The sequence below is a fragment of the Cervus elaphus genome, chromosome 14, assembly GCF_910594005.1.
Source record: "Cervus elaphus chromosome 14, mCerEla1.1, whole genome shotgun sequence".
NCBI classification, from domain to species: Eukaryota; Metazoa; Chordata; class Mammalia; order Artiodactyla; family Cervidae; genus Cervus; species Cervus elaphus.
Genome location: NC_057828.1, coordinates 36,722,984 through 36,749,851, shown reverse-complemented (window position 1 = coordinate 36,749,851; position 26,868 = coordinate 36,722,984). Strand labels below are relative to the sequence as shown.

General features: G+C 39.6%; 1 protein-coding gene across 2 annotated transcripts in view; it reads left to right on the top strand.

Moving 5' to 3' along the window:
- WDR64 (WD repeat domain 64) overlaps positions 1 to 26,868 on the top strand; it is a 122,186-nt gene that overhangs the window by 34,647 nt on the left and 60,671 nt on the right. For both annotated transcript variants that reach the window (XM_043923968.1, XM_043923969.1), the window contains 4 exons: positions 831 to 965; positions 11,184 to 11,263; positions 12,833 to 12,972; positions 25,262 to 25,388. In XM_043923968.1, coding sequence (XP_043779903.1) covers positions 831 to 965; positions 11,184 to 11,263; positions 12,833 to 12,972; positions 25,262 to 25,388 — 482 coding nt within the window. The remainder of the gene's footprint in view (positions 1 to 830; positions 966 to 11,183; positions 11,264 to 12,832; positions 12,973 to 25,261; positions 25,389 to 26,868) is intronic.

Genomic DNA, 26,868 nt, shown 5'->3' with positions numbered 1-26,868 from the left:
AGGAGATGTGGCTTTTATCTTTGGGAGCATGGCAACCCACTTCAGTACTCTTGCCTGGGAAATCCCATGGACAGAGGAGCCTGGTGGGCCACAGTCCATGGGGTTGCAGAGTCGGACACAACTGAAGCAATTGAGCACAGACATGGCAGTTGTCCTAGCCTTAGCATCACTAGTGATCTGGGATTGCAAACTTCCTTGTTCTTCAGTTTTGAATGTACTCATGGGAAATATGAAAATGAATTGACTCATACAAGATAAAAAATATTATGAAACAGTCTTCTCTTTGCTTGATCAGAATTTTTTCAATAGGGTAAGGATGATAGTGGCTTCCCTGGTGACTCAATGGTAAGAATCTACCTGCCAATGCAGGAAACTCAGGTTTGATCCCTGGTTTGGGAAGGTCCTATGGAGAAGGAAACGGCTACCCATTCTAGTATTTTTGCCTGGGAAATTCCAGGGATAGAGGAGCATGGCAGGTCATAGTCCATGGGTTCGCAAATGAGTTGGACATGACTTAACGATTAAACAACAGCAACCAAAGATGATAGGGTCAATATTGGACTGAAATTCATCTAGATTAAAATTTAATTCTGAATCTGTAGCTCAAAATCTGATGACAAACTTTTATTTTTTATTTTAAAATATGCTAGATGATGAAAATGTAAACAGTTGAAAGTTGCACAATGCATAGGGTACTGTTGATACATGGAGGATTTACTACAGCTCAGAGCTGCAATTTGGTTAAAGTAAAAGTGAAATAGCAAATAGAAACTCAACATGATGTGTCTGTGAGTCTAACGTAATCCCCTTTTTTTTCTTGTAATTCCCAGTGTTAAAAGGAAGCTACATAATGACTGGGTTATGAAAATTAGATATATTTCAGCCTTAAATTGCTTTGGATCCTGCTCCTTAGACAGTGTTCATTCATTAGTTTTGGAATCCTTGAAGAGAATTGAGGATAATTTGTAAGTACAATTGTTTATACACATAAACATTTTGTGACTTTCAGGTGTTTTCTTTAAACTCATGGCAGCCTTGGAGCTTTTAAATTGGTTTTTAGAAGTATCAGATGTTAAATATTCCATTTGTTCAACAAGATTAATTCGATTTTTCAGAAGGCAGTTGAAGTTACACAGATATGAACATGATTTCTCTTTTCTTAGGAGCAATTCTGCTCATTTGTTGTTTATTGCTGTATTCTATTAAAATAAATCAACACTGATATATCTATATTTTCCAAATATAATTCTATTGGTAAAACTTTATACTTTAAAAATCATTCTTATAGGTCAATTGACTAGCCAATTACCTATGAGTATCTGTAGCACAACCATCATGTTTCATGTTTAATAAATACACAAAATGGCTTTCTTATAGACAGGTGAGGTTGAGTAGTGTATAATCTTAGTTCCTCCCTAGTTAGATATTTATTAATAGTTATATTGATGTATACCAAGGTTATACTAATATATAGTAATTATAAAACAGCCATTGTATTTTTTAAAGAGAGATATATCCTACAGCATGTATTAACCTCAAAAACGTTATGCTAGGTGACAGAAGCCAGACACAAAAGACTGCATATGAAGAATTCAATTTAAAGGAAATGCCCAGAAAAGACAAACTGATGGAAATAGAAAGTAGTAGATTAGTGGATGCCTGAGAGCAGGGGGAAGCAGGGATCCCAAGTGGGCATGAGAGAATTTTCTGGGATTAGGGAAGGCTAAAGAAGAAAGAAATCACATGATCACATCAATAGGTGCAAAAAAAGCACTTGACAAAATCCAACACCCATTCCTGATAAAAACTCTCAATCTGGACAGTCATTATACAAGTTTTAGAGAAATAACTCAAAATGGATCATATACCCAAAGATAAAATGCAAAACCATAAAACTCCTAGAACAAAATCTAGATGACTTTAGGTTTGGCAATAACATTTAAGATACAACTGCATGAAACAAATCATTGGCAAATTGGACTTCATGCAAATTAAAAAGTCTGTTTTGAAAAAGACACCATCAAGAGAGCAAGAAGATAGGCCCTAGATTAGGATAAAATATTTGCAAAACATATATGTGATAAAGGATAGTTATCCAAAATATACAAAGAACTCTTATAATACAACAATAAAGCAACCCGACTGAACAATAAGCAAAACATCTGAGCAGACACATTACCAAAGGAGGTATACAGATGGCAGTAAGTATATGAAAAGATGTTTCACATCCTACATCACTAGAGAAATGCAAACTAAAGTCACAATGAGATATTACACACCTACCAGTGCCCAACATCCGGAACACTGACAACATCAAATGCTGGCAAGAATGTGGAACAATAGGAACTTTCATTCAGAGCTGCTGGGAATGTAAAATGAGCACAGCCACCTTGGAAGATAGTTTGGCAGTATTACTGATCACCCTCCCTAAAACTCTATTCTCTTGGCTTCTGGGAAGCCAGAGTTTTCTCCCAGGATCTTATGTTTGTTCTTTTCCCTTGTGATTTCTCTTTCTGCATCTGCTATTTTTGTGGTGGCATTCTCCAGAGTTTTGTCCTTAACCAACCTTGATAGTCACTTTCTATGCACATCTTGGGCTATTTTCCTCTATCCCAATATATTAATACCTGTATACTGATGAAACCCAAGCTGTCTTGAAACTAGACTTACTTATACCTGCTCACCGAGTCCACCTAGATATCTCATAGCCCTTTAAATTTCTTATTCATAGCTAAATTTTACTTCCCTCACCTTTTAATCGATGCCTTTTATAGCATTTTATCTTTTCTTGGTAGCACTGAAATGGTGCACCTCAGAATGGGACTTGACCCCACACAGTGGGACTCGAACTCAAGCTAAAGCCAGATTGGGACCTGAACTCACGATTTTTTAATTTGAATCACTCACCTGGTGTCAGGACTTACTGTGGCTCAGGTTCTTTGTGCCGAAGTACAGAAGGAATTCAGTGAGAGGCAAAGTGATAGGCAAGAAGTAGATTTACTAACATCGGACACTTGGGAGAAATGCAAAGAGGCTGGCGGGACTCTGCCCTGAGGATTAAGTGAGCTACATTTTTATAATCAAAGGAAAGTGAGGGAGGGGGAAAAGACTGCCTTCTTCCTCATTCTTCAAGTAGATGCCAGGCTTACATCACTAGCTCCTCATTCCTACTGGGCAGGAGAGTGTCTGACCGTCTGTATGAGGTTAAACTAGGACTGTCATAGTGCTTATTCAAATAAACTGAAAGGTGGTAACGTTTTTTTCTTTCACTTAATGACTCGGGGCATATCTCATACTTTATAGTTAAGCAGGCCTGCTTCATTCCACAACGATCCAATGGCTTTCTTGAGTGATCATTAAATTACAGGGGTCTCTCATCTATTAGGACAAGTTGTACTTGGTCTGAGTTTACAGCATAATCTCTCTGTAATCTCTCTCTGTGTTAGTTGCTCAGTCATGTCTGACTCTTTGGGACCTCATGGACTCTGGCCAGCCAGACTCCTCTGTCCATGGAATTCTCTGGGCAAGAATACTGGAGTGGGTTGCCATTCCCTTCTCCAGGGGATCTTCCTGACCCAGGGATTGAATCCGAGTCTCCTGCATTGCAGGCAGATTCTTTACCATTTGAGCCACCAGGGAAGCCCAGCTGTTTCTTCATCTAATACGAAATCATTTGGTAAGAAGGGTCTCCCATACACTAATTCATAGGGACTGCATCTTAGCTTTTCTTTGGGGGTTGCCCTTATTCTCATTAGAGTAATTGGCAATATTTGGACCCTGTTTTCCTGAGTCTCTTGGCATAATTTGGATATAGTTCACTTCCAAGTATCATTCATTTTTTTCCACTTTCCCTGAGGATTGGGGTCTCTATGCTGTAAAAAGGGAGTACTTTCCCCCAGGGTTTTAGCTACTTGTTGGGGCATTTTAAAGGTAAATTTAGAGGTATCAGTTTGTATAGATTGAGGTAATCCAAAATGAGATTTTCTCCTTAAGCAAGTTTTTTTTTTTCTTTTTTTACCTCTGAGGCCTGTTCTCTCTGTGTGGGAAAAACCTCTACCCATCCAGTGAATGTCTACCACTACCAATAAATATTTGTATCATCTGGACTTGGGCATGTGAGTCATGATAGTATAAGGATTAGGCACAATAGAATAGACAGATTCCATTGCTTCATTAACAGTCCTTAGATCTTGTACAAATTGATACTCCCTAGTGGGCTAAGTGTTGGACACGACTAAGCGGCTTCACTTTCACTTTTCCTTTCAGGCACTGGAGAAGGAAATGGCAACCCACTCCAGTGTTCTTGCTTGGAGAATCCCAGGGATGGGGCAGCCCGGTGGGCTGCCGTCTATGGGGTCGCACAGAGTCGGACATGACTGAGGTGACTTAGCAGCAGCAGCAGCAGCAGCAGCAGGTTTGAAAATGTGTTCCTGGTGGCTCAGTTGGTAAAGAATCCACCTGCAATGCGGGAGACCTGGGTCGATCCCAGGGTTGGAAAGATCCCCTGGAGGAGGGCATGACAACCCACTCTAGTATCCATGCCTGGAGAATCCCCGTGGACAAAGGAGCCTGGAGGGCTACAGTCCATGGGATCACAAAGAATGACTTTCACTTTCAATATTGGCATATTACATGGTGACTGACAGAGTACCATCAATCTATCCAAAAGTTATTCCTTTACTAAGGGAAAAGATTCCCCTCTGTGCCTCTGATTTTAAGGGGTATTGTTTTTTTGCAGGGATACTCCTGCCCAGGCCTTAACTTAATAACCACTGGCTGGATATCTTTGGTCAAGCCTGGAATCTCAATACTCCACACTCCAGGGTCTACTAAGGCTTCCATATCAGCTTCAATCTGTTCCTTTTCGCTTTCCATTAGAACCATTTGGTGATGAGGGTGATCCCCTTGCTCCTCCAGAAACAGAGTGGTCCCTAATTTAGTTAATAAATCTCTCCCTGTTAAAGGGATGGGACAATCAGGCACAAACTGAAAGCAATGTGAAAACAATTGGCCATCGATGTTTCATAGAAGGGGTTCCAGGAAATTGTGCTCTTGTCTCTTCCCTGACACTCTGTTGTTGTTAGTTGCTAAGTCATGTCTGATTCTTGCAACCCCATGGACTATAGCCTGTCAGGTTCCTCTGTCCATGGGATTTCCCAGGCAAGAACACAGGAGTGAGTTGCCATTTCTGATCTTCCTGACCCAGGGATCAAACTCAAGTCTCTTGCACTGGTAAGTGAATTCTTTTTTTTTTTTTTTTTTTTACCACTGAGCCACCAGGGAAGCCCTGACACTCCATTACATATTCCTTATGATTGCTAAGGTTTCTAACCCTTTGGGTTATTATGGAGAAGGTTGCAACAGTGTTTACAAGAAATTCTATCAAGTGGCCCACCACATCAATGATCACTCATGGCTCAACATTAGTTATGTAGATAGTATCTCTAGGCAGAGAAGTTTTCAGCCTTGAGCCCTGTCAGTCTTCTGATTGTGAAGCCATTAGTGGTCCTCAATGGTCACTCTCTGGCATCTGGGATATTCCCTCTTCCAATGCTCTGGCTGTTTGCAAAGGCATGTTAATTGCAATCCTCCCTCCAGTGCCCCTTTTGTCCACACAGAGTACACTGGCCTTGTATGGGTACCCATGGACCCTCTGGTCCACTAGGGACAGATTGGCTCAGCAAAGTCAGCCTCCCAGTTGGTGCTCTCTGAGCAGACAAAGTCACTGCAAGTATTTGGACCCTTAGTATATTTCTCTGGGTGCGTTCAACCTTTTTTGGCAATATCCCCATTATTGAAAGCTGAATAAGCCAATTGGAGCAAGTCACTCATTGGAGTTTGAGGACCAGCAGTAGCTTTCTGAATTTTGCACTTGATATCTGGGGCAGACTGGGCTATCAAATGCATAGCCAAAAGGGTCTGTCCTTTGGAGGAGAAGGGATCTGCATCTATATACCTCCTAAAAGCCTCTTCTAGTCTCTCTTGGAAAACTGCAGGATGTTCATCCTGCCCCTGTTGGACCTCTTTTACTTTTTCATAATTAACAGGTTTTACTCTAAGGTTATTTGTGTGTGTTTGTGTTTGTGTGTGTGTGTGCGTGCGCATGCTAAGTTGCTTTCATCGTGTCTGACTCTTTGCAATCTTATGGACTGTAGCCCTCCAGGCTTCTCTGTCCATGGGGTCTCCAGGCAAGAATACTGGAGTGGGTTGCCATGCCCTGCTCCAGGGTATCTTCCTGAAGTAGGGACTGAACCTGTATCTCTTATGTCTCCTGCCTTGGCAGGTGGGTTCTTTACCACTAGCACCACCTGGGAAGCCCAAGTTCCTTCATATCTTCTATTAACTAGTTAATCACATGGTCCTATCTCTATCAATAGGATTTACCTGGTAGTCCAGTGTGAGTCTGTCTCAGGGATAGTGTCAGTCCCCACCTGGTGGGCTGCATGGGTCTACTGGACTCGGGCTGCCAGTTGATCTTCAGGGACTCTGGCCACCAGTATTGTATGCCGCATTTCCTCGAGGGTGCAACAGCGGGATAGTAAGATCTGTAAATCTCCTCAGGTGAGATCAAAAGTTCTCACTAGTTGGGTAAACCCCTTTGAAAAAGTTCAGGATCCTCAGATAAACTTCTCAACTTGTCCTTTGCCATACTTAGATCAGACATCGAGAAAGGTACATGGACCTCTTACTGTTCCCTGATTTCTATCAGGACCTTCTCTCAGAGGCAAAACTGAAGGGGCGGTTGGTTGGTAACTTATAACCGCTGTGAGTGCAAGCTGGGCTAAGGATGGGCCCCTTGAGTGTCTCAGGGTATGAAGAAGAGGGTCCTGAATATGAGGGGAGGCACCTCTTTTCATTCCCAGCTACTCCCCCTGGGCTAATAGCCTTAGCTGGAGGAGAGGCTCCGGCCAGCAGGGTGGCTGCTGAGGTCAGTACAGTGGCTTCCCCTGGGGGCAATAGCTCCTGCCAGCGGTCAGGGGGTAGCTCCTACTGAAAAAGCGGCTCCTAACTGCAATATAGTATAACTCAGGGACCCATTGAGTGGTCACTTTTCTTGGTTTCCTAACTCATATCGTAGGTTGTTGTTGGTGGTGGTTTAGTCGCTAAGTCATGTCTGACTCTTGTGACCCTATGGCCTGTAGCCCACCAGGCTCCTCCGTCCATGGGATTTCCCAGGCAAGAATACTGGAGTGGGTAGCCATTTCCTTCTCCAGGATATCTTCCTGACCCAGGGATCAAACCTGGGTCTCTTGTGTCTCCTGCATTCAGGCAGATTCTTTACCTCTGAGCCACCAGGGAAGCCCATATAGTAGGTTATGTACCTAATCAATATTTTTCTTTTCAATTTCTGTTGTCTGAATCTTTCCCAATCCTGGAGGATATGGCCCAGAGGGGTAATTTGTTGGGACTGATGCAGTCTGATTCATTTCAGACCCAAACCTGAGGAGATGTCTCTAATTCCCATGCTATCCAAAATTCCATTCAAGTCAAAATCCGTCCATAATTTGGTCAAGGATTGCCCTTATGATTTTAGATGCTATCCCTTCCAAGGTATTTTTCCAACCAGGTGTTAGTACCTGAAAAGTTGCTGAAAGGGAATGGAACAGAAGTTATCCCCAGTGGTATCCATGATGAGTGGGGGTTGTTCTGGTTGCAAGCTGGCAATAAAGTGTCAACACTTGTAAGGATCAGAGGGAGGGGAGTAAAAGAAAAAGTTCATCTTGGTGGTCACACAGGTGTTCTGGGGTTAACAAAAGAAAGAAATAGAGCAGGAGTGATTAAGAATGTAGGAGCAAAAACTCAGAGTCGAAGAGTACAGAGATTAATAGTTCTGTCTTGGACCTGCTGCTGGGTGTGCATAAGCATACAGGGTTGACCCACCAGTCAAAAATGAGCAGACACTGGCAGAGCATCCTCCCCAGTACACCTGGCTTATGGCGTCCTATTGGCCCCTTTAGGACTGAGAGTTAACTCTCCACGTTTTATTACCTTATGACTGTCCCTTTGTGACTCGCCAGCTGAAACTGTGCACCTCAGTTTGGGACTTGAACCCATGGTCTTTTAGCTGCGATCACACACCTGGTTTCAGGACTTAATGAAACTCAGGTTCCTGATGTCTCATCACAGAAAAAATTCAGTGAGAGACAAAGTGATAGGTAAGAAATAGATTTGGAGAGAAACATATTCCATAGACAGTATGGGCCATCTCGGAAGGAGAGAGAGAGGCTTTGAAATATGGTTTGGTTAGTAATTTCATAGGCTAATGAGTGAGAGGATTATTCCAACTATTTTGGGGAGAGGGGAGAAACTTTCAGAAATTGGGCCTTTGCCCACTTTTTGATTTTTGATGGTTGCACTTAAAACCATCATGGCACCTGTGAGTATGTCATTTAACGTGCTGGTGTACAGTGAGCATATACTGAGGCTCAAGGTCTAGTGGAAGTTGACTAGCTTGCCATCTTGAAAAGTGTTAGTCGCTCAGTTGTGTCCGACTCTGTGATCCCATGGACTGTAGCCTGCCAGACTTTGCTGTCCATGGGATTCTCCAGGCAAGAATATTGAAGTCGGTAGCTCTTCCCTCCTCCAGGGGATATTCCTGACTCAGGGATCAAACCTAGGTTTCCTGCATTGCAGCCAGATTCTTGACCATCTGAGGATCTATTTAATTCTAATTAGTCTATGTCCTGTTTTCAGGCTATGTCATTTTTTAAACTTTTGTGCCATGCCCCCTTCCCTCCTATTTCAGCACCATGATCAAATCATTCTGGGCAGAAATTTAGCAACCCCACATGACTCCTTTTCCCCTCAACTTTCACAAATAATCAATCACAAATTTGTCTATATCACCTTATAAATTCTTGTTGAATCTCTTGTATTCTGTATCTCTATTGCCCTAGGCTCTCCTCTCCAATTAGCCTTTTCTCTCAGTACTCTTTCAATTATTCCTGTAGACAGGAATATTCCTGTCCATCCATCAGATTTCATTTCCATGTTCTCTCATTGACTCTGTGATTGTGTTCTGAGAACTCTACAGCTTGTGTTTAATTCATATCTATTTCTTTTATAACCCAAATCCACAATTGGGCACTTACAAAAAAAATTTATTCTTACCTGAAGTTTAAGGTGATAATTGTAATCCAAGGTGCTTCTGGGTATTATCCCTTAGGTTCATTATCTCAAAGATAGCCCTCAAATACAAGCTATATAGAATAAATAATGCTTTATAAGGCCCAGTTTTTGGAAAGAGCCCCATTTAAAGAAATGTAGTTCAAAAAAATAAATAAATAAAGAAGTATAGTTCAGTGGGCAAAAAGAATTAAAAAGAAACTACAATATATTTTAAAATTACAAAATACGAGTACCCCTTGACTTGCAATATCATTTCTAAGAACTTATAGAAAAATGACACTTTTACAAGACTGCTTATTGCAATGTTATTTGTAATCACAAAAAATTTGAGACAGTCTGATGTTCCTCAGAAATTAAAGGGTTTAGTCATTTAAGGGAATACTCTATGACAATTTTAAAAAGAATAAGAAAGTTTTTTTAATGTACAGATTTGGGGAGATCTTCAAGATTTATTATTAAGTGGAAAATCAAGGAACAGAATAGTATACACTACCATTTTATTTACTAAAAAAGAAAAGGAAAGGAAACATACAAGGCAAGAGTAGACTAAGGTCAGGTGCTTTATGCCTAAAGGAAAATAACATGGTACCAGAGTAGAAAATAACACAAAAGACTTAATGTAGTTGGTGGGGGCAGGAGGGTGGAGTCTAGGAAAGGCCTTTCAGAGAAATTAATATTCAAGCAGACACCTGCATCTGCCTGTAATGAGGGAGACCTGGGTTCAATTTCTGGGTTGGGAAGATCCCTGGAGGAGGGCATGGCAACCCACTCCAGTATTCTTGCCAGGAGAATCCCCATGGACACAGGAGCCTGGTGGGTTTGCAAAGGAGTCCATGGGTTTGCAAAGAGTTGGACGTGACTGACCAACTAAGCACAGATCATACACCTGGAGGAGGGTGGTTGCTAGTGTGGCTACAATCCAGGGGAGAAACATCTTTGGCCTGTGCAGAAGCTCTTGAGGAGGAAGAGAGTTCAGTGAGGCCAGAAAGGAGGCTGAAGAGACCACAAGGCTGGATCAAAGGGAGGAAGAAGGTGTGAGGTGAGCCTGGAAAGATGACAGGGACCATCCAGCACCACCGAGGCCTTATGGGCCAAGTGATGGAACCTGGTGTCCCTGAGAGCATTAGGAAACCACTGGAGAAAAGTGATATGATCCAATTCATGTTTTAGAAAGGTCACTTTGGCTGCAACTTAACGGGATTTGGAGGGTTGGGGAAAGAGGAATAGAAAATAGTGGAAGCTGAGAAATTAGTTTATTGCAGTAGTTCTGGTGAGAGGGGATGGAGAGTTGAATCAACATATTATTTATTTTTAACTTATTTATTCATTTTTGGCTGCATGCGGGTTTCTCTTGTTGCAATAAGCAGAGGCTACTCGTTGTGGTGGTGTGCGGGCTTCTCACTGCAGTGGCTTCTCTTGTTGGGGAGCACAAGCTCTAGGGTCTGTGGGCACAGTAGTTGTGGTGCATGGGCTTTGTAGCCTCATGGTATGTGGGGTCTTCCTGGACTACCGGTCGAACTCGTGTCCCCTGCGTTGCAAGGCAGATTCTTAACCACTGGACCACCAGGGAAGTCCAAACCAAGATATTATGATGGAAATGGGAAGAAGTGGTCAATTTCATGTCTATTTAGGCGATACATTCAACAAGACTTGACAGAAAGTTGGATGTGGGTAATGAGAGAGGGAGAAGTGTCCAAACACATTCCTGCCATTTTGTTCTACCAAAAAGACTCATTGAGCTGAACAATGTACGTTCAAGCTTAAGAGGTGATATATCTCTGTCCATTCTTAACACCAGCACAACCTTAGCTCCAGGGCAGAGGAACGGATTTCTTTTTAAACAGAAACAATGCAAATGATGTATTAATATCATATCATAGAGTAAATAGATTGTGTGGGTCAGTGAGAATTTAATCATTACTTACATTTTTTTTTCCTGTGGGTAAATAGATTCACAACGACTTAGAGATGAACTTCTTGACCATTATTTATAAGTTGGAATTAACTTTAGAAAGAAAAATAAACAAGTTTTACATTTAGCTTGTGTTTTGCAGGCCTGTCAGAGAGTTTTCCATGCCAAGAGGAGCAAACACTTTCTGTTACTGTATAAAAGCAAACGTGATTATCACTGGAGGTAAGAGCGCAGTCCACGTTACGCAGAGATTTTCTACTTTGCAAATGGTGCTCTCCTTCATTAGCACAGTTACAGAGTTTTCACACACCTGTAGCACTTTACTGCTAACAAAACCTTTTAGAGAATTTTTAAATTTGTATAAAGTAAAATCTATCATTCTTTTTCTTTGTGCCTTTTTGGTTTGGTGGCAAACTTAGAAAGGCCCTCCCCAGCCTGAGAGTCTGTGAAAAAAAATTCTCCTATATTTACTACAACTTTGTTTGTTTTACAGTTTACCTTTAATCTCTCTAGAATCTGTTTCAGTGTGAGAGTGTGAATTCCTAGCCTAGAGCCCATGTGTGGGAGTAAAGGAGTCCTGTAGCCCCTTAGGCTGAATAACTGTGTCTACATGCATTTTTCTGGAGAGAGTCCAAAATTTTATCAAATCCTCAAAAGAGTCCTTGACAAAAAGGTCAAAAGCCAATGGTTTAACATTAACAGAGAAGCAGACTAATGATAGAGTGCTTAAAACTACCAACGTTTAATGGCTCAGATTATCTGCTGAGAGTAAGCGGAAAGATGACAAATGGAAGAAACTTGAGGAGAAAGATGGGAGGACTGAGCTATTCTGCTGGCCTGACTCCTTATCTGTCAAGCTGGGATACTAAGACTATGATGGCTTTCAGCCTGGGCTCTGGAGTCAGACTGTCTAGGAACAAATACTAGTTTTTTTTTTTTACTAGCAAGCCTTGGATAGGTTATTTAACTCCTCTAAGTTTTAATCTCAGGCTTCCCAGGTGGTGCAGTGGTAAAGAATCCACCTGCCAATGCAGAAGACTCGAGACACAGGTTTGATACCTGGGCTGGGAAGATCTCCTGGAGTAGGAAATGGCAACCCACACCAGTATTATTGGCCTGGAAATTTTCATGAACAGGGGAGCCAGGCAGGTTACAGTCCACGGGGTTGCAAACAGTCGGACACAACTGAGCGACTGAGTGTGCACACAAAATACCTTAATGCATAAATGAGTAGCAACATATTAAATCAAGAAAAGGACTCATAGAATATTTATGAGAACTCAAGTTTATGTATGTAAATACAATGATTACAAAACAGCCTTGACAAGAAGAAGCAGATCCAAAGCAGGTCAATCATAGCATCCTGGAAGAAACAGACTGTGATTTCATACTAGAAGAAAGATAGTAAGAGTCAGTCAGTCGTGTCCAATTCTTTGTGACCCCATAGGCTATACAGTCCATGGAATTCTCCAGGCCAGGATACTGGAGTGGGTAGTCTTTCTCTTCTCCAGGGGATCTTCCCAATCCAGAGATGGAACCCAGGTCTCCCACATTGCAGGCGGATTCTTTACCAGCTGAGCCACAAGGGAAACCCAAGAATACTGGAGTGGGTAGCCTATCCCATCTCCAGCAGATCTTTCTGACCCAGGAATCAAACTGGGGTCTCCTGACTGCAGGCAGATTCTTTACCAACTGAGCTATTAGGATATGATTAAAGATGAGAAAGACTCTTAAACTGTGACCACCTGCATCCCTGAGAACATAAACAATCTTCACACGTCCTTCTTTCAGGAGATGATAAAGTGCTCCGGTTGTGGCACCCCAACATCAGTACCAAGCCAGTGGGGAAACTTGTGGGGCACATGTTCAGTATCATCGAGATTGTGACCAATGAGAAAGAGCAACATGTTATCAGCCTTTCTTCTGCAAAGGTAACCAAAAGAAAACAAAAATGAAAGAGAACAATTCTTTCCCTTAAAGTCAACTATTGGAAAATATAGAATACATACAGTCTTTCACTGAAATAGCTGATAGTCAGAGAAAACTATTGTTAATATGGATAAGAAAATAAGATGTCACTGTTCTCTGTTTCTGTTGATATCAACATGAGAAAGAACGTATGTTTAAAGACAAGAGTAAAAGGAATATAACATTGGGAAGGGAGCCATTATTCTCAATATTAAAACATAATGTGGCCCTTCTGTGATCATTAAAGACAGAAAAAATAAGGATTTCTAGACTCAGAAAACAAACTTATGGTTACCAAAAGGGCAAGTGGGTGGGAGAGAGATAAATTAGGAGTTTTGGATTAGCATATACAAACTACTATATATATAATAGATAAACAAGTATTAGATAAACAAAATAAAGGTCCTACTGTATAGCACAGAGAAGGAAATGGCAACCCACTCCAGTATCCTTGCCTGGAGAATCCCTGGAGAGAGGAGCCTGGTGGGCTGCAGTCCATGGGGTCGCAAGAGTCGGACATGAATGAGTGACTAAACCACCACCACTGTATAGCACAGGGAACTATATCAATATCCTGTGATAAACCATAGTGGAAAAGAATATGAAAAACAGTATATATATTTGTATAACTGAATCGCTTTTCTCTATAACAGGAACTAACATAACATTGCAAATCAACCATACTTCAATTTTTTAAAAAGCGAAGAAAGAAAAAGTATTTCTGTTGTTGTTGCTACCACTACACAGTGTTTTAAATGTTCTAAACAAAGTAATAAAAAAGAAAAAAATGACTTTTGACTGTTAGAAATGAGGAGACTGCATATTTGCAAATAATGTGATTGCTGGGAAAATTCAAGAAAACCAGCTTAAAAGTTTTAGGACAGATAAATTCAGTAAAGTGGATGGTTATATTCATGATTGCAATTTATAAAAATAACTTTCTGTGTAAGAACAGAAACCACTTAGGAAAAAATGGTCAAATGGTTAGCATTCACAAGAGCAAAATTGTATGAAATGCCTAGAAATAATCTTAAAAACAATATTCACTATTAATGTTAAGATAACTATGAAGTTCTGAGGTACATTTATTTAAGAACATGAATGTAGGGACTTTCCTAAATGAGAATATAGTACTGTAAAAGATATTCTGCATCAAATTAAGCTGTGTATATTTAATGCTATTTAGGATTATTTAGGAGCTTCCCAGGTGGTTTTAGTGGTAGAGAACCCACCTGCCAATGCAGGAGATATAAGAGACATGTATTCAATCCCTGGGTCAGGAAGATCCCCTAGAGGAGGGCATGGCAACCCACTCCAGTATTCTTGCCTGGAGAATCCAATGGATAGAACAGCCTGGTGGGCTGCAGGCCATAGGGTCACAGTTGGACATGGCTGAAGCGACTTGGTACAGACAGGGAAGGGTTATTTAGACCTCAGTTTGCCAAATCTAAAGTTACTATAATGGTGTTGACATACAAAAATATCCTAGAAACTTTAGAAAATAAGATTGCAAGATGACACTTTCCCTATCAGATATTAAAACATTTAATAAAGCCTCAGTAAAGAGAACAGCAGTCAATGCAGCAATAGACACATCTATGAAACAAGAGAAGATTCACACATGAGTGTAAATAGGAATTTCATATATGATAGAAGTAGCATTTTAAGTCTGTGAGCAAAAGATGGTTTGTTCATTAAATGTTGGGAAAACTGATTAACCATATTAGGAAAAAAAAGTAATCAAATCATTATTTCATAATTAACAACAAAATACATTCCATATGGATTAAATATTTTAAATGTAAAATATAAAACCATAGTAGTTGTAAAATTTTCCAGAAGAAAACACAGGTTAATATTCATATAGCCATCAGGTAATGCCTATGTATAACATCTACAGCTAAAGGAAAAATATGTGACTACCTAAACATTCAAACTGTAAATTATTATAAAAGCTGTCATTTATCAAATGCTTACCAAGAATCAGGCCCTGTCCTCATTATTTTACATCACAACTTATTTGATACTGGTAACAATCCTGTAATTATCCCAATTTTGCACATGTAAAGAAAAATGACATCTATATACTTACATTAAATAAACTTACCCCCATAAAAAAGGTTAAGACAGATAGCAGAGGGGGAAGCGTGTAACATAAATGACATAAACTGGAATAATATTCTTATACAAATAAAAAAAAACTTCAACAAATCAGTAGGAAAATAGGATGAAGGAAGGAGAAGGGAAAGAATACAGGCATGTTTACATAGTGCTGCTGGGGTTAAAGCTGGCAAAAATTTGGGGGCATTTATTCTAATAAAATAATCAGATAAGTGCCCAGAGATCAATGTAAAAGGACGTTTATGGTGCTATTGCTTGTATTGGCTTAAAAAAGAAAAAAGAAAAAGAATAAAAAGGAAGATAAAAAGGAAAGGTAAGGGATAGGGAGTGAGAAATTCAGTTTCTAAAAACAAGGCTTTTATTCAGTAATTTATTTTCCCTCAGTTTTATTGAGATATAATTGATATATAACACTGTATGAGATTAAGATTAATGTATCATTAAGCATAATGATCTGACTTACATTCATCATGAAATGATTATTACCACAGTTGGTTTAATGAGCATTCACTATCTAATACTGAAACCAAAATATGAAAAAAAATGCTATTAAAAAAACTTTGTAACGAAAATACTTAGGATTTATTCTCTTAGCAACTTTCATATATGTCATATATCAGTGTTAGCTATAGTTATTATGCTATACATTACACCCCGACTGCTTATATATCTTCTAACTGGAATTTGTATCATTTGACCACCTTTCTCTAATTCCTCCTCTGCTTAAATCAGCAATTTATGATATCTCTTGTCACATAGACTTTCAACATCATATGGATGAATATTGAAATGAAAATGTATACACAATGTATTATGCAAAATATAATAAAATAGTATGTAAGATATTAACCCATTTTTAGTATATGTGTCTATCATATATTATCAGGGATGATAGTGATTATGTGGGTAGCAAGGTTGTGGATGGATTTAATTTTTCTTCCCTTTTTGTGTTTTTTCTTTTCTTTCTCTTTCTTGCATTTATATCTTTTTAACAAAAAATATACATTGCTTTTATAATAAGACTTTTTAATTTTTAAAATGGTACTGGAAAGATAGTAAGATTGTTGAGACATAAAAACTAAAACATTATGATGGAGATACCTTAAAAAACTAGGAATAAAACCACCATATGACCCAGCAATCCCACTCCTAGGCATATACCCTGAGGAAATAAAAATTGAAAAAGACACATGTATCCCATTGTTCACTGCAGTACTATTTACAATAGCTAGAACATGGAAGCAACCTAGATGTCCATCGACAGATGAATGAATAAAGAAGTTGTGGTACATGAACACAATGGAATATTACTCAGCCATAAAAAGGAAAACATTTGAGTCAGTTCTAATGTGGTGGATGAACCTAGAGCCTATATTCAGAGTGAAGTAAGTCAGAATGAGAAAGATAAAAACTAAATATACTAATGCATATGTACGGAATCTAGAAAGATGGTACTGAAGAATTTATTTGCAGGGCAGCAATGGAGAAACACATAGAGAACAGACTTACGGACATGGGGACAGAGGAGGAGAGGGTGAGATGTATGGAGAGAGTAACATGGAAACTTATATTACCACATGTAAAATAGATAGCCAATGGGAATTTCCTGTATGTCTCAGGAAACTCAAACAGGGGCTCTGTATCAACCGAGAGGGGTGGGATGGGGAGGGAGATGGGAGGGAGGTTGAAGAGGGAGGGGGTTTATGTATACCTATGACTGATTTGGCTTCCCTGGTGGCTCAGATGGTTAAGTGTCTGCCTACAATGTGGGAGACCTGGGTTCGATCCCTGGGTGGGGAAGATCCTCTGGAGAAGGAAATTGCAACCCACTCCATTACTTTTGCCTGGAAAATACCATGGGAGGAGCCTGGTAGGCTACAGTCCATGGGGTCGCAAAGAATCAGACACGACTGAGTGACTTTACTTTACTTACTTACTATGACTGATTCCTGTTGAGGTTTGACAGAAAGCAACAAAATTCTGTAAAGCAATTATCCTTCAATTAATAAATAAATAAATTAAAACAAACAAAAAAGTTCAGGCCATTCATGTCCAGAGGTGAAGAGACAGCAGAGACAAGCTTTCCAGTTTCTTTTAGATGTAGTGAGTGTATTCAGAGATGTTCTTTCAAGCACCCTACAGCTATACTTGGGCAAAGTACTTAATATCTTTCCCCTCAATTTCTTTGTCTGTAAATTGTAGTGGTGCTTAGCTCACAAGACTGCTATAGAGAGATCATTCATTTAGTTATTCAGCAAGCATTTCTTTCTTGAGTGTCCTATCTGTTTCAGGTACTGTTCTGGGTTCTGGAGACAGAAAACTGAACCAGGCAGTCAGGGCCCTTTCCACAGGAAGTTTATATTCTAGGGGAAGAGGGAGACAAGCAAAGTAACAAACACATAAGAAAACAGAATGATAACTATTACAATGAATAGAAAATACAATAATGTGATATGATTGAGTATCACCTCTGAAGAGGTGACGTAAATGTTGAAACCTGAATGACCAGAGGAACCAGCCCCATGAAGATCTTGGAAAGAAGCAATTTAGACGCAAAGAATGGCAATCCAGGCACACACATACTTTTGCTCAAGCTAGCTTCCTCTTCTCCTTCTCTGTCTCCTTCCCCTCCCCCTTTTCTCCTTCTTCTCAGCAAAAATCATAGATAGGTTTTACACATTTAACATTCCTACACATTACTTCATATAAATTAGCTTTCGTCACATTGAGGTTTAATAAATCACCATGGGTAGTCATAAGCCTACTCTGTGCCTTTTTCTAAGCACTTAAAGTAGATTTTCATCCTTCCTCTGAGATTTGCAGACTTTCCACCAGGATATTATTTTCTTCTGCAACTGGTAAAATTCTTTTTCTAGTTGCAGAGCTCAAGTATTTAATAGCTATGCTCCTGAAGAACTGAAAAACATTGAAAAATAGAGAGAAATATAAATTCCAGTGGCTTTTATTTTACTAACAAAAATAAGAATAATGGTTGACAGGTGACGCTAGTGGTAAAGAACCCTTCTGCCAATGCAGGAGCCATAAGAGGCACAGGTTCAATCCCTGGGTTGGGAAGATCCCCTGGAGAAAGGCATGGCAACCCACTCCAGTATTCTTGATTGGAGAATCCCATGGACAGAGGAGCCTGGCGGGCTGTAGTCCATAGGGTCACAAAGAGTCGGACACAACTGAATCAACTTAGCATGCACGTGATCTTCCCAAGCACAACTCTATAGTTATCAGCGGTTATTTTTCTGAGGAGAAGACATGCTTTTATGATTTATAACAGATTAAAATGAGTGTTTAAACACTGTTATTTTCTTAGATTTTCACTTTGGAAAGTGATATGAAAGGACCCAAGAAAAGGTAAAGCTTAACTAGGCTGTGGGTATGGCTTAGAGCAAGAACAATGTCCTGAAACCAAGTGCCAAGTGGATAACTCCTAGTAAGCCAGAGGTTTGCCCATCTGGCCTGCTGCTCAGCTGGACTTCATCTTATCCATGACTATGTCTAAGATAATGTCTAAGTGAAGATTTTTTCCTGCCCTGTCTCAATTCCAGGCACATGGCTTAGCACATGGCCTCTGAAATCAGGTAAACCTAAATTTAAGTTCTAGCTCTAATAATTTATGACCTTGGGTGAGCCATTTGAGAAAGTTGAGGAGAATAATAGAATACAGGCAGACCTTGTGTTATTGTGCTCTGTTTTATTACACTTCAAGGAAGCTGAGGTTTTTACAAAGTAAAGGTTTGCCACAACCCTGAGTTGAACAAGTCTATCGCCACCATTCTTCCAATGGCATTTGCTCACTTTGTGTCTCTGTGTCAAATTTTAGTAATTCTTGGAATATTCCAAGCTTTTCCACAATTAATACAGTATTAGTTATAGTGATCAGTGACCTTTGACGTTACTATTGTAATTGTTTCGGGGCACCATACACCATGCCCACATAATCGATAGATACTGTTTGTTCTGACTACTCCACCAACTGGCGGTTCCCCCATATCTCTCCTCTTTGGCTTCCCTCTTCCCTGAGATACAATTGAAAATAGAGAGTTAATAACACCACATCGTCCCCTAAGTGTTCAAGTGAAAAGAAGAGTGGCACGCTGAGGAAAGATGTGTCAGGCATCTGTACTTAAAAAGGGCCCTTGTGCCAAAAATGTTAGACTCATGGGGGCTACACAGGGATGGTCTCACATGAAAGCAGCCCTTCAAGATGACAGTGGTAACTGTCAAAACTCATAGATAAATATAAGTAAAATGAAGAAGCATAGGAACCTCTCTCAGTTAAAAGATCAAGAGAATTCCCATGAAAGAACAAACAATGAAACAGACCTGTCTAGCCTACTAGATCCCAAGATAATAAAAATACTGAAGAAATTAAGAAAGGCTATTGATAGAAATGCCTAACAGTATTTAAAAAAAAAAAAAAAAACCAAGAAACTACAAAGAAGGGTCAATTAAAATTAGAAAAAAAATAATTTGCCAAGATGAAAACTGAGCTAAAAAGCCATAAGTAGTAAATTGAATGATGCAGCGGAAAGAGTAAGTGATCTGGTTCAGGAGGGAGGGGACATATGTGTATTTATGGCTGATTCACGTTGTATGGCAGAAACCAACACAACATTATAAAGCAATTATCCTCAAATTAAAGATAATTTTAAATGAAAAGACAACCCACATAATGAGAGAAAATATTTGCAAACATAGTGACTGGCAAGGGGTTAACCACCAAAATATACAAATAGTTTATGCAGTTCAGTATGAAAAAGAAACAATTAAAGAATGTGAGGAAGATCTAAATAGACATTTCTGCAAAGAAAACATACAGTTGGCCAACAAGCATGTGAAAAGATGCTCAACATCCCTAATTATTAGGGAAATGCAGATCAAATCTATAATGAGATATCACCTTACACCAATCAGAATGGCCACCATCAACATATCTATAACAATAAACACTGGAAAGGGTGTGTGGAAAAGGGAACCTTAACTGTTGGTGAAAATGTAAATTGGTGCTACCACTCTAAAAAAAAAAGTAGGGAGGTTTCTTAAAAAATTAGAAATAGAGTTACTATATGATCAGCAATCCCATTCCTAAGCATATATCTGGCAAGGACAAAAACTATTTCGAAAAGATACATGCACCCCAATGTTCCTCGCAGAAATATTTACAATAGCCAAGACATGGTAGCAACCTAAATGTCCATTGACAAAAGAATGGAGAGAGAAGATGTGGTTATATAAAATGGAATATTGCTCAACCATAAAAAGAACAAAATAATGTCATCTGCAGCAACATGGATACACCTAGAGATCATCATACTAAGTGAAGGAAGACAGAAGACGAATATCATATGATATTGCTTATATGTGAAGTCTTTAAAAAATGGTTTCAGTGAACTTATTTATAAAACAGAATAGAGTCACAGATGTAGAAAACAAACCTATGGGTCACCAGTGGGGAAAGAAGGAGCAGTAAATTGGGAGATTGGGATTGACATAAATATACTCCTATAAATAAAGCAGATAACTAATACGCACCTACTGCATAGCAGAGGGAACTCTACTCAATGCTCTGTATGGCCTACATGGGAAAAGAATCTAAAATATGTATTTGCTTAGCTTATTCACTTTTAAAAATGGTGGAAAAAAATAAGATAAAATAATGACTTTTTAAAAAAATAAATCTTTTTAAACTCAAGTTCATAAAGATATCCTCCTCTAAACTTTTCTAAAAATAGGTTTCTTTTTAATACTTAGGAGCACGATGTCTGCATATGTGTGCGTGTATCCATATGCTTGCTACTCCATATCTCCTCACATAGGCACATAGGCCTCAGCTTAGAAATAGATCCAGTCCCTGAACCAGAGGTTGCTTTGCTTTAGTTCCTTCTCAGTCTCCTTTTCCTGAACCAGGAGACCTGCTCTGGGCACTGCCATGGAGTGGTGAGAGTGCTTGGGTCCTGTCTGCCCTGCCAGAGCTGCTCCCCTGCTGGCACTCTGCCCCAGACAGTGCCCAGGCTCTGGTCGGAGCCCACTCATTGCTTTGTATGCCTCTCTTAGTTGGATCTATTCAGTTCAGTTCAGTTCAGTTCAATCACTCAGTCGTGTCCAACTCTTTCTGACCTCATGGACTGCAGCACACCAGGCTTCCCTGTCCATCACCAACTCCCGTAGCTTGCTCAAACTCATGTCCATTGAGTCCATGATGCCATCCAACCAACTCATCCTCTGTCGTACCCTTCTCCTCCTGCTTTCATTCTTTCCCAGCATCAGGGTCTTTTCCAATGAGTTAGTTCTTCACATCAAGTGGCCAAAGTATTGGACTTGCAGCTTCAAAGTCAGTCCTTCCAATGAATATTCAGGACTGATTTCCTTTATGATTGGCTGGTTTGATCTCCTTGCAGTGTAAGGGACTCTCAAGAGTCTTCACCAACACCACAGTTCAAAAGCATCAATTCTTTGGCACTCAGCTTTCTTTATGGTCCAACTCTCACATCCATACCTGACTACTGGAAAAACTGCAACTTTCACTAGATAGACCTTTGTCGGCAAAGTAATGTCTCTGCTTTTTAATATGCTGTCTAGATTGGTCATAACTTTTCTTACAAGGAGCAAGTGTCTTTTAATTTCATGGCTACAGTCACCATCTGCAGTGATTTTGGAGCCCAAGAAAATAAAGTCTCACTGTTTTCATTGTTTCCCCATCTATTTACCATGAAATGATGGGACCGGATGCCATGATCTTCATTTTTTGAATGTTGAGTTTTAAGCCAACTTTTTCACTCTCCTCTTTCACTTTCATCAAGAGGCTCTTCAATTCCTCTTTGTTTTCTGCCATAAGGATGATGTCATCTGCATATTTGAGGTTATTGATATTTCTCCCGGCAATCTTGATTCCAGCTTGTGCTTCATCCAACCCGGCATTTCGCATGATGTACTCTGCATAGAAGTTAAGTAAGCAGAGTGACAATATACACCCTTGACTACTCCTTTCCCAATTTTGAACCAGTCTGTTGTTCCATGTCTGGTTCTAAGTGTTGCTTCTTGACCTCCATACAGGTTTCTCAGGAGGCAAATCAGGTGGTCTAGTATTCTCAACTCTTGAAGAATTTTCCACAGTTTGTTGTGATCCACACAGCCAAAGGCTTTGGCATAGTCATTAGAGCAGAAATAGATGTTTTTCTGGAATTCTCTTGCTTTTTCGATGATCCAACGGATGTTGGCAATTTGATCTGTGGTTCCTCTGCCTTTTCTAAAACCAGCTTGAACATCTGAAAGTTCTCAGTTCAGGCACTGTTGAAGCCTTGCTTGGAGAATTTTGAGCATTACTTTGCTAGCATGTGAGATGAGTGCAATTGTGTGGTAGTTTGAACATTCTTTGGCATTGCCTTTCTTAGGGATTGGAATGAAAACTGACCTTTTCCAGTCCTGTGGCCACTGCTGAGTTTTCCAAATTTGCTGGCATATTGAGTGCAGCACTTTAACAGCATCATTTTTGACTTGAAATAATTCAACTGGAATTCAATCACCTCCTCTAGCTATTTTGGATCTGTAGAGATTACATATCTTGCTTTGAAGCCTTGTTGTTTCTTTCTGCTTTCTCTTTTTAACTTTACTATCTCTCTGTGTTTGGAGAGGAAATGGTGCATCAAGGCACCATACTGCAAGTTCATTGCACTGTTCTGACCTGAACTAGCTCTTTTCTAAAAAAATACTTTTTATTTTATATTGGAGTGTAGCCTGTTAACAATGTTGTGATAGTTTCAGGTGGACAACAAAGGGACTCAGCCATACGTATGCATGTATTCATTCTCCCATAAATTCCCCTCCTACCCAGGCTGCGACGTAACATTGTCAGCTCTAACTCTGATAATCATTATGACAGATTTAAAGAAAGACAGCAGTTAGCTAGATAGATAAGAGTGAGGAGAGGAAACAGTAGATGATAGCAAGAGTATGTGTGAATGTGCAGAGACAACAGAGAAAAAGAGATTTTTGGAACTGGAAGCAGTTTGGTATGACAGTAGCTAGAACAACCTAAGGGGAGAGGGCAGCAGAAAAACGTAGAGGAGAGATGCAACATAATGAGGAAGGGTTTTGTGCTTTCTGCCAGACCAACAATCACCACTTCCTTAAAAACACACAAAAGAAGTAGAAAATAGAATCACTGTCCAGAAAGCATCACAGGTTTCAAAAGACATTCGCATCGATTCACTGAGGTGGAGAGTGCTGGTGTTATTATGTCCATTCTAGAAACAAGAATACGGAGGCTTAAGAAATTTAAATGATGGACTAGAACTGAAACCCAAAGCCTCTTTTGCTTCATCCTTTGTTCTTTCCATGGGCTTCCCTTCTGGCTTAGTTGGTAAAGAATCCACCTGCATTTGGGAGACCTGGGTTTGATTCTTGGGTTGGGAAAATCCCCTGGAGAAGGGAAAGGCTACCCACTCCAGTATTCTGGACTGGAGAATTCCATGGACTGTATAATCCGTGGGGTTGCAAAGAGTTGGACATGACAGCAACTTTCACTTGCACTTTGTTCTTTCCACCAACCACAGTTGAGAGCGCATACACAAACAGTAAAAAGACCACCAACCATGAAGCATCTCAAACAAAACAATAGAACTGGAAACAAAACAGAGATAAACTTCTTTGACACTCCTTGATTTCACTGTTAGATTCTTCCCCTACTTGTCTCTCTGAACCTAATTCATAAATAGGCTCTGAACCTAACTTCATAAATTGTCCTAATGGACTACTCTACTCTGTCATGCAAACAGTGATAAGTTTCAATATTGTAGCTACTCTCCAAACTTACATTTTTACTAGCACAAAGGAAGTAACGACTCCCGGTTGCACAGGTTCTGAGTTATAGTGACCTGTAGAGGGTATACATGTGAGCAAAAGCTCCTGATCACATGATTTTGACATTTTTATGTTCCTGCATATAAGTACCAACCTGCCTTCACAATAGTGAAGTTTGAACTCAATTAACTCTAAGTGTCTTAAGTAAGAAGTTAATACCTCTGTTAACAAAACTACTTATCAAATCTTTATATGTATAAAATTATCACTCATTTATTCAACAAATTTATTTATTTATTTATTTATTCCAATTTAGTGAGTACTATATAATATAGCAATAGGTAATGTATTTAATAATGACTTATGACATAAAAATATTACTTAATGCTGATGCAGGCTAAGACGTGTAATCCTTGATCAAATCACTTTCTTCCCTGAAATTTAATCACAACATAGCTTTCTGAAAAAGAAAAAAAAGAATAATGAAGAATACTAAGACTAGCTGTTTCAAGTGACAAAGTAAACTTGACCTAGTTTTGCTGAATTTGTACTACATTGTTCTATTATATTATCCCAAGTTCTATCTGCGTAACTAACCTAAGTCTCTTTCCTTCCTCAAAGGAGAGCACTAATAGTGTATTTCCCTATAGTCTTTCTCCTTCAGGGCATTGTCGGGACCCAGGGATTGAACCTGCATCTCTTAGGTCTCCTGCATTAGCAGATGGTTTTTTTGTTTGTTTGGTTGTTTTTTTTTTTTTTTACTACTAGCACCACCTGGGAAGTCCCTCCTATATCTACACCATCCCTAAAAACTGATTTCTGTAATTCTTCATTCCTGGATAGGAACTGGAAGGTTCTTAGAAACCTCATATAGTAAGACGTTCTCATCTTAGTCATGAAAGAGCAGTTTGAAACCCTCCACCTGAACTATGCCATGTCTCTACTTTCTAATCTACAGTGTAAAGAGAAATGTGGCTTCAGATAAACTGTTAGTCATAATTAGCCCTTTATCATTCCTCCAGATTCTTAAAGGATAATAAATTCTATGTCTTTCCCCTATCTTTTTTAAGGACAGAAAAAATGTAGTTACTATTGGCAAACTTTTAGTCACTGCTTTTATTTTCTTCTGACATTAATGAATAACAATTGAATCAAGAACCAAATTAAAGTTTAGCAAATGAGTGCTTATCGTACAAATCATACTTTCCTGCAAGTTTATAAGAGCATATTGCAAATTCTGAAGATAGTTCACCTCAAGAGCTTTGAGTAGGGAAAATAAAGTAGAAAAATGGTGACCCATATTCTTTATTCCTCCAGGTTTTCAGAGTATGGGATATACAGACTCTTTCACTATTACAAGTATTCCACGATAGCCAGGGAGGACCAGGAGACATGCAGATTTACTGTATGATATTTGATTCCAGTCATCGCGTGCTTATTACAGGTAAGTGCACTCAATTAAGGGGCTTCCCAGGTGGCACTAGTGGTAAGGAACCCACCCTCCAGTCCAGGAGAGATAAAAGACATGGGTTCTATCCCTGGGTTGGGAAGATCTCCTGGAGGAGGGCATGGCAGCCAAATCCAGTATATTCTTGCCTGGAGAATCCCATGGACAGAGGAGACTGCCGGACTATGGTCCACAGAGTCATGAAGAATTGGACACAACTGAAGTGACTTAGCATGCCTGCACCCAGTTAATAACAAATAAAATCTTGATTTTTTTTTAATCTTTTTTTTTAACTAGCACTTGATCACTGACCAGAAGAAAAACAAAATTAGATGGGGAATTTATAAACTGTGATTCCTCACAATAGATAACTGAATTCAATTCTATTTTTCTATAGCTTTCTATTTTTCTACAGCTTGGTGGATGAGGTCTTGAACCGAGGATGCCAAGTGGTGGCGTTAAAGCTGCTGCTACACATAGGGCAAATCCAGCTCTGCATTGAGTGTTGGAGCAGGAACATGATCCATCTTAGCGCGGCTGCACCAGCGTGCTGAGTCAGCGCCCCTTTTCTTCAGGGAGGCTTTGGCCCCATGCACTCTGGTGCTGAGACAGTTACTCAGTGGGTAGGGTGTTGACCCTCCCACCTGCCTTTGCTTCTAGACAAAGACCAGTGAAGAGAGAGGATAGGGTTCTGAATGACAGAACCACCAGCACTGATGCTGACAGATTTTTTTTCTCCTTTTCCTGCTGCCCCTGATAAACATGCTTACTAAGGAGACAAAAGACCCTGTTAGGCATTTGGGTTGAACGTTCCTCACATGCATATCCTCAGAAGAAGCTTTAGAAGAAATGAACAGTATTAACAATAGTTCCTCCTTCTGTAACACCAGCCCAGATTGCATTTCCTATTGACCACCTTCTCTGAGTTCCTGTGGGATTAACAGGGCAGAGAATGATTGGTGCTATGACTGCCCGTGGAGAATATGAACTATTTTTAACTTTTAGGTGTTTTCTGGATTAGAAGTGAACTAGAACTTCATGTTTGATGGATAATTTTCTACCTTCTAAAACAGAAATTAACTCTAGTTGTAAGCACCCCTCATCTATACTATCTCCTCTAAGAATAACATAAAAACAGCTACAAACAAGTTTTCTCTTAGTGCCCCAACTTGCATGTTTGATTTACTAGGCTCAGCATTTCCATCCCATTTATCATCAGAGTAACTAAAGCCTCAAGTATCAAGGCAAAAGCAAAAACACAAAAGACAACCATAAGATCAAAATTTCTTCCTAACTTTATGTAGTGCGGATAATACTCTTACAACAATATAGAGCTCTGTGTATTGCTTAATCTCTAAAATCACATACATCAGTGTGACATCAGAATTGCATGAAGCTTAGCTCTCAGATTTTAATTTGTGCTTTTGTTCAAATGAAGCAGCCATAGTAATCTTATAAACCCCAGGGACAGCAACAC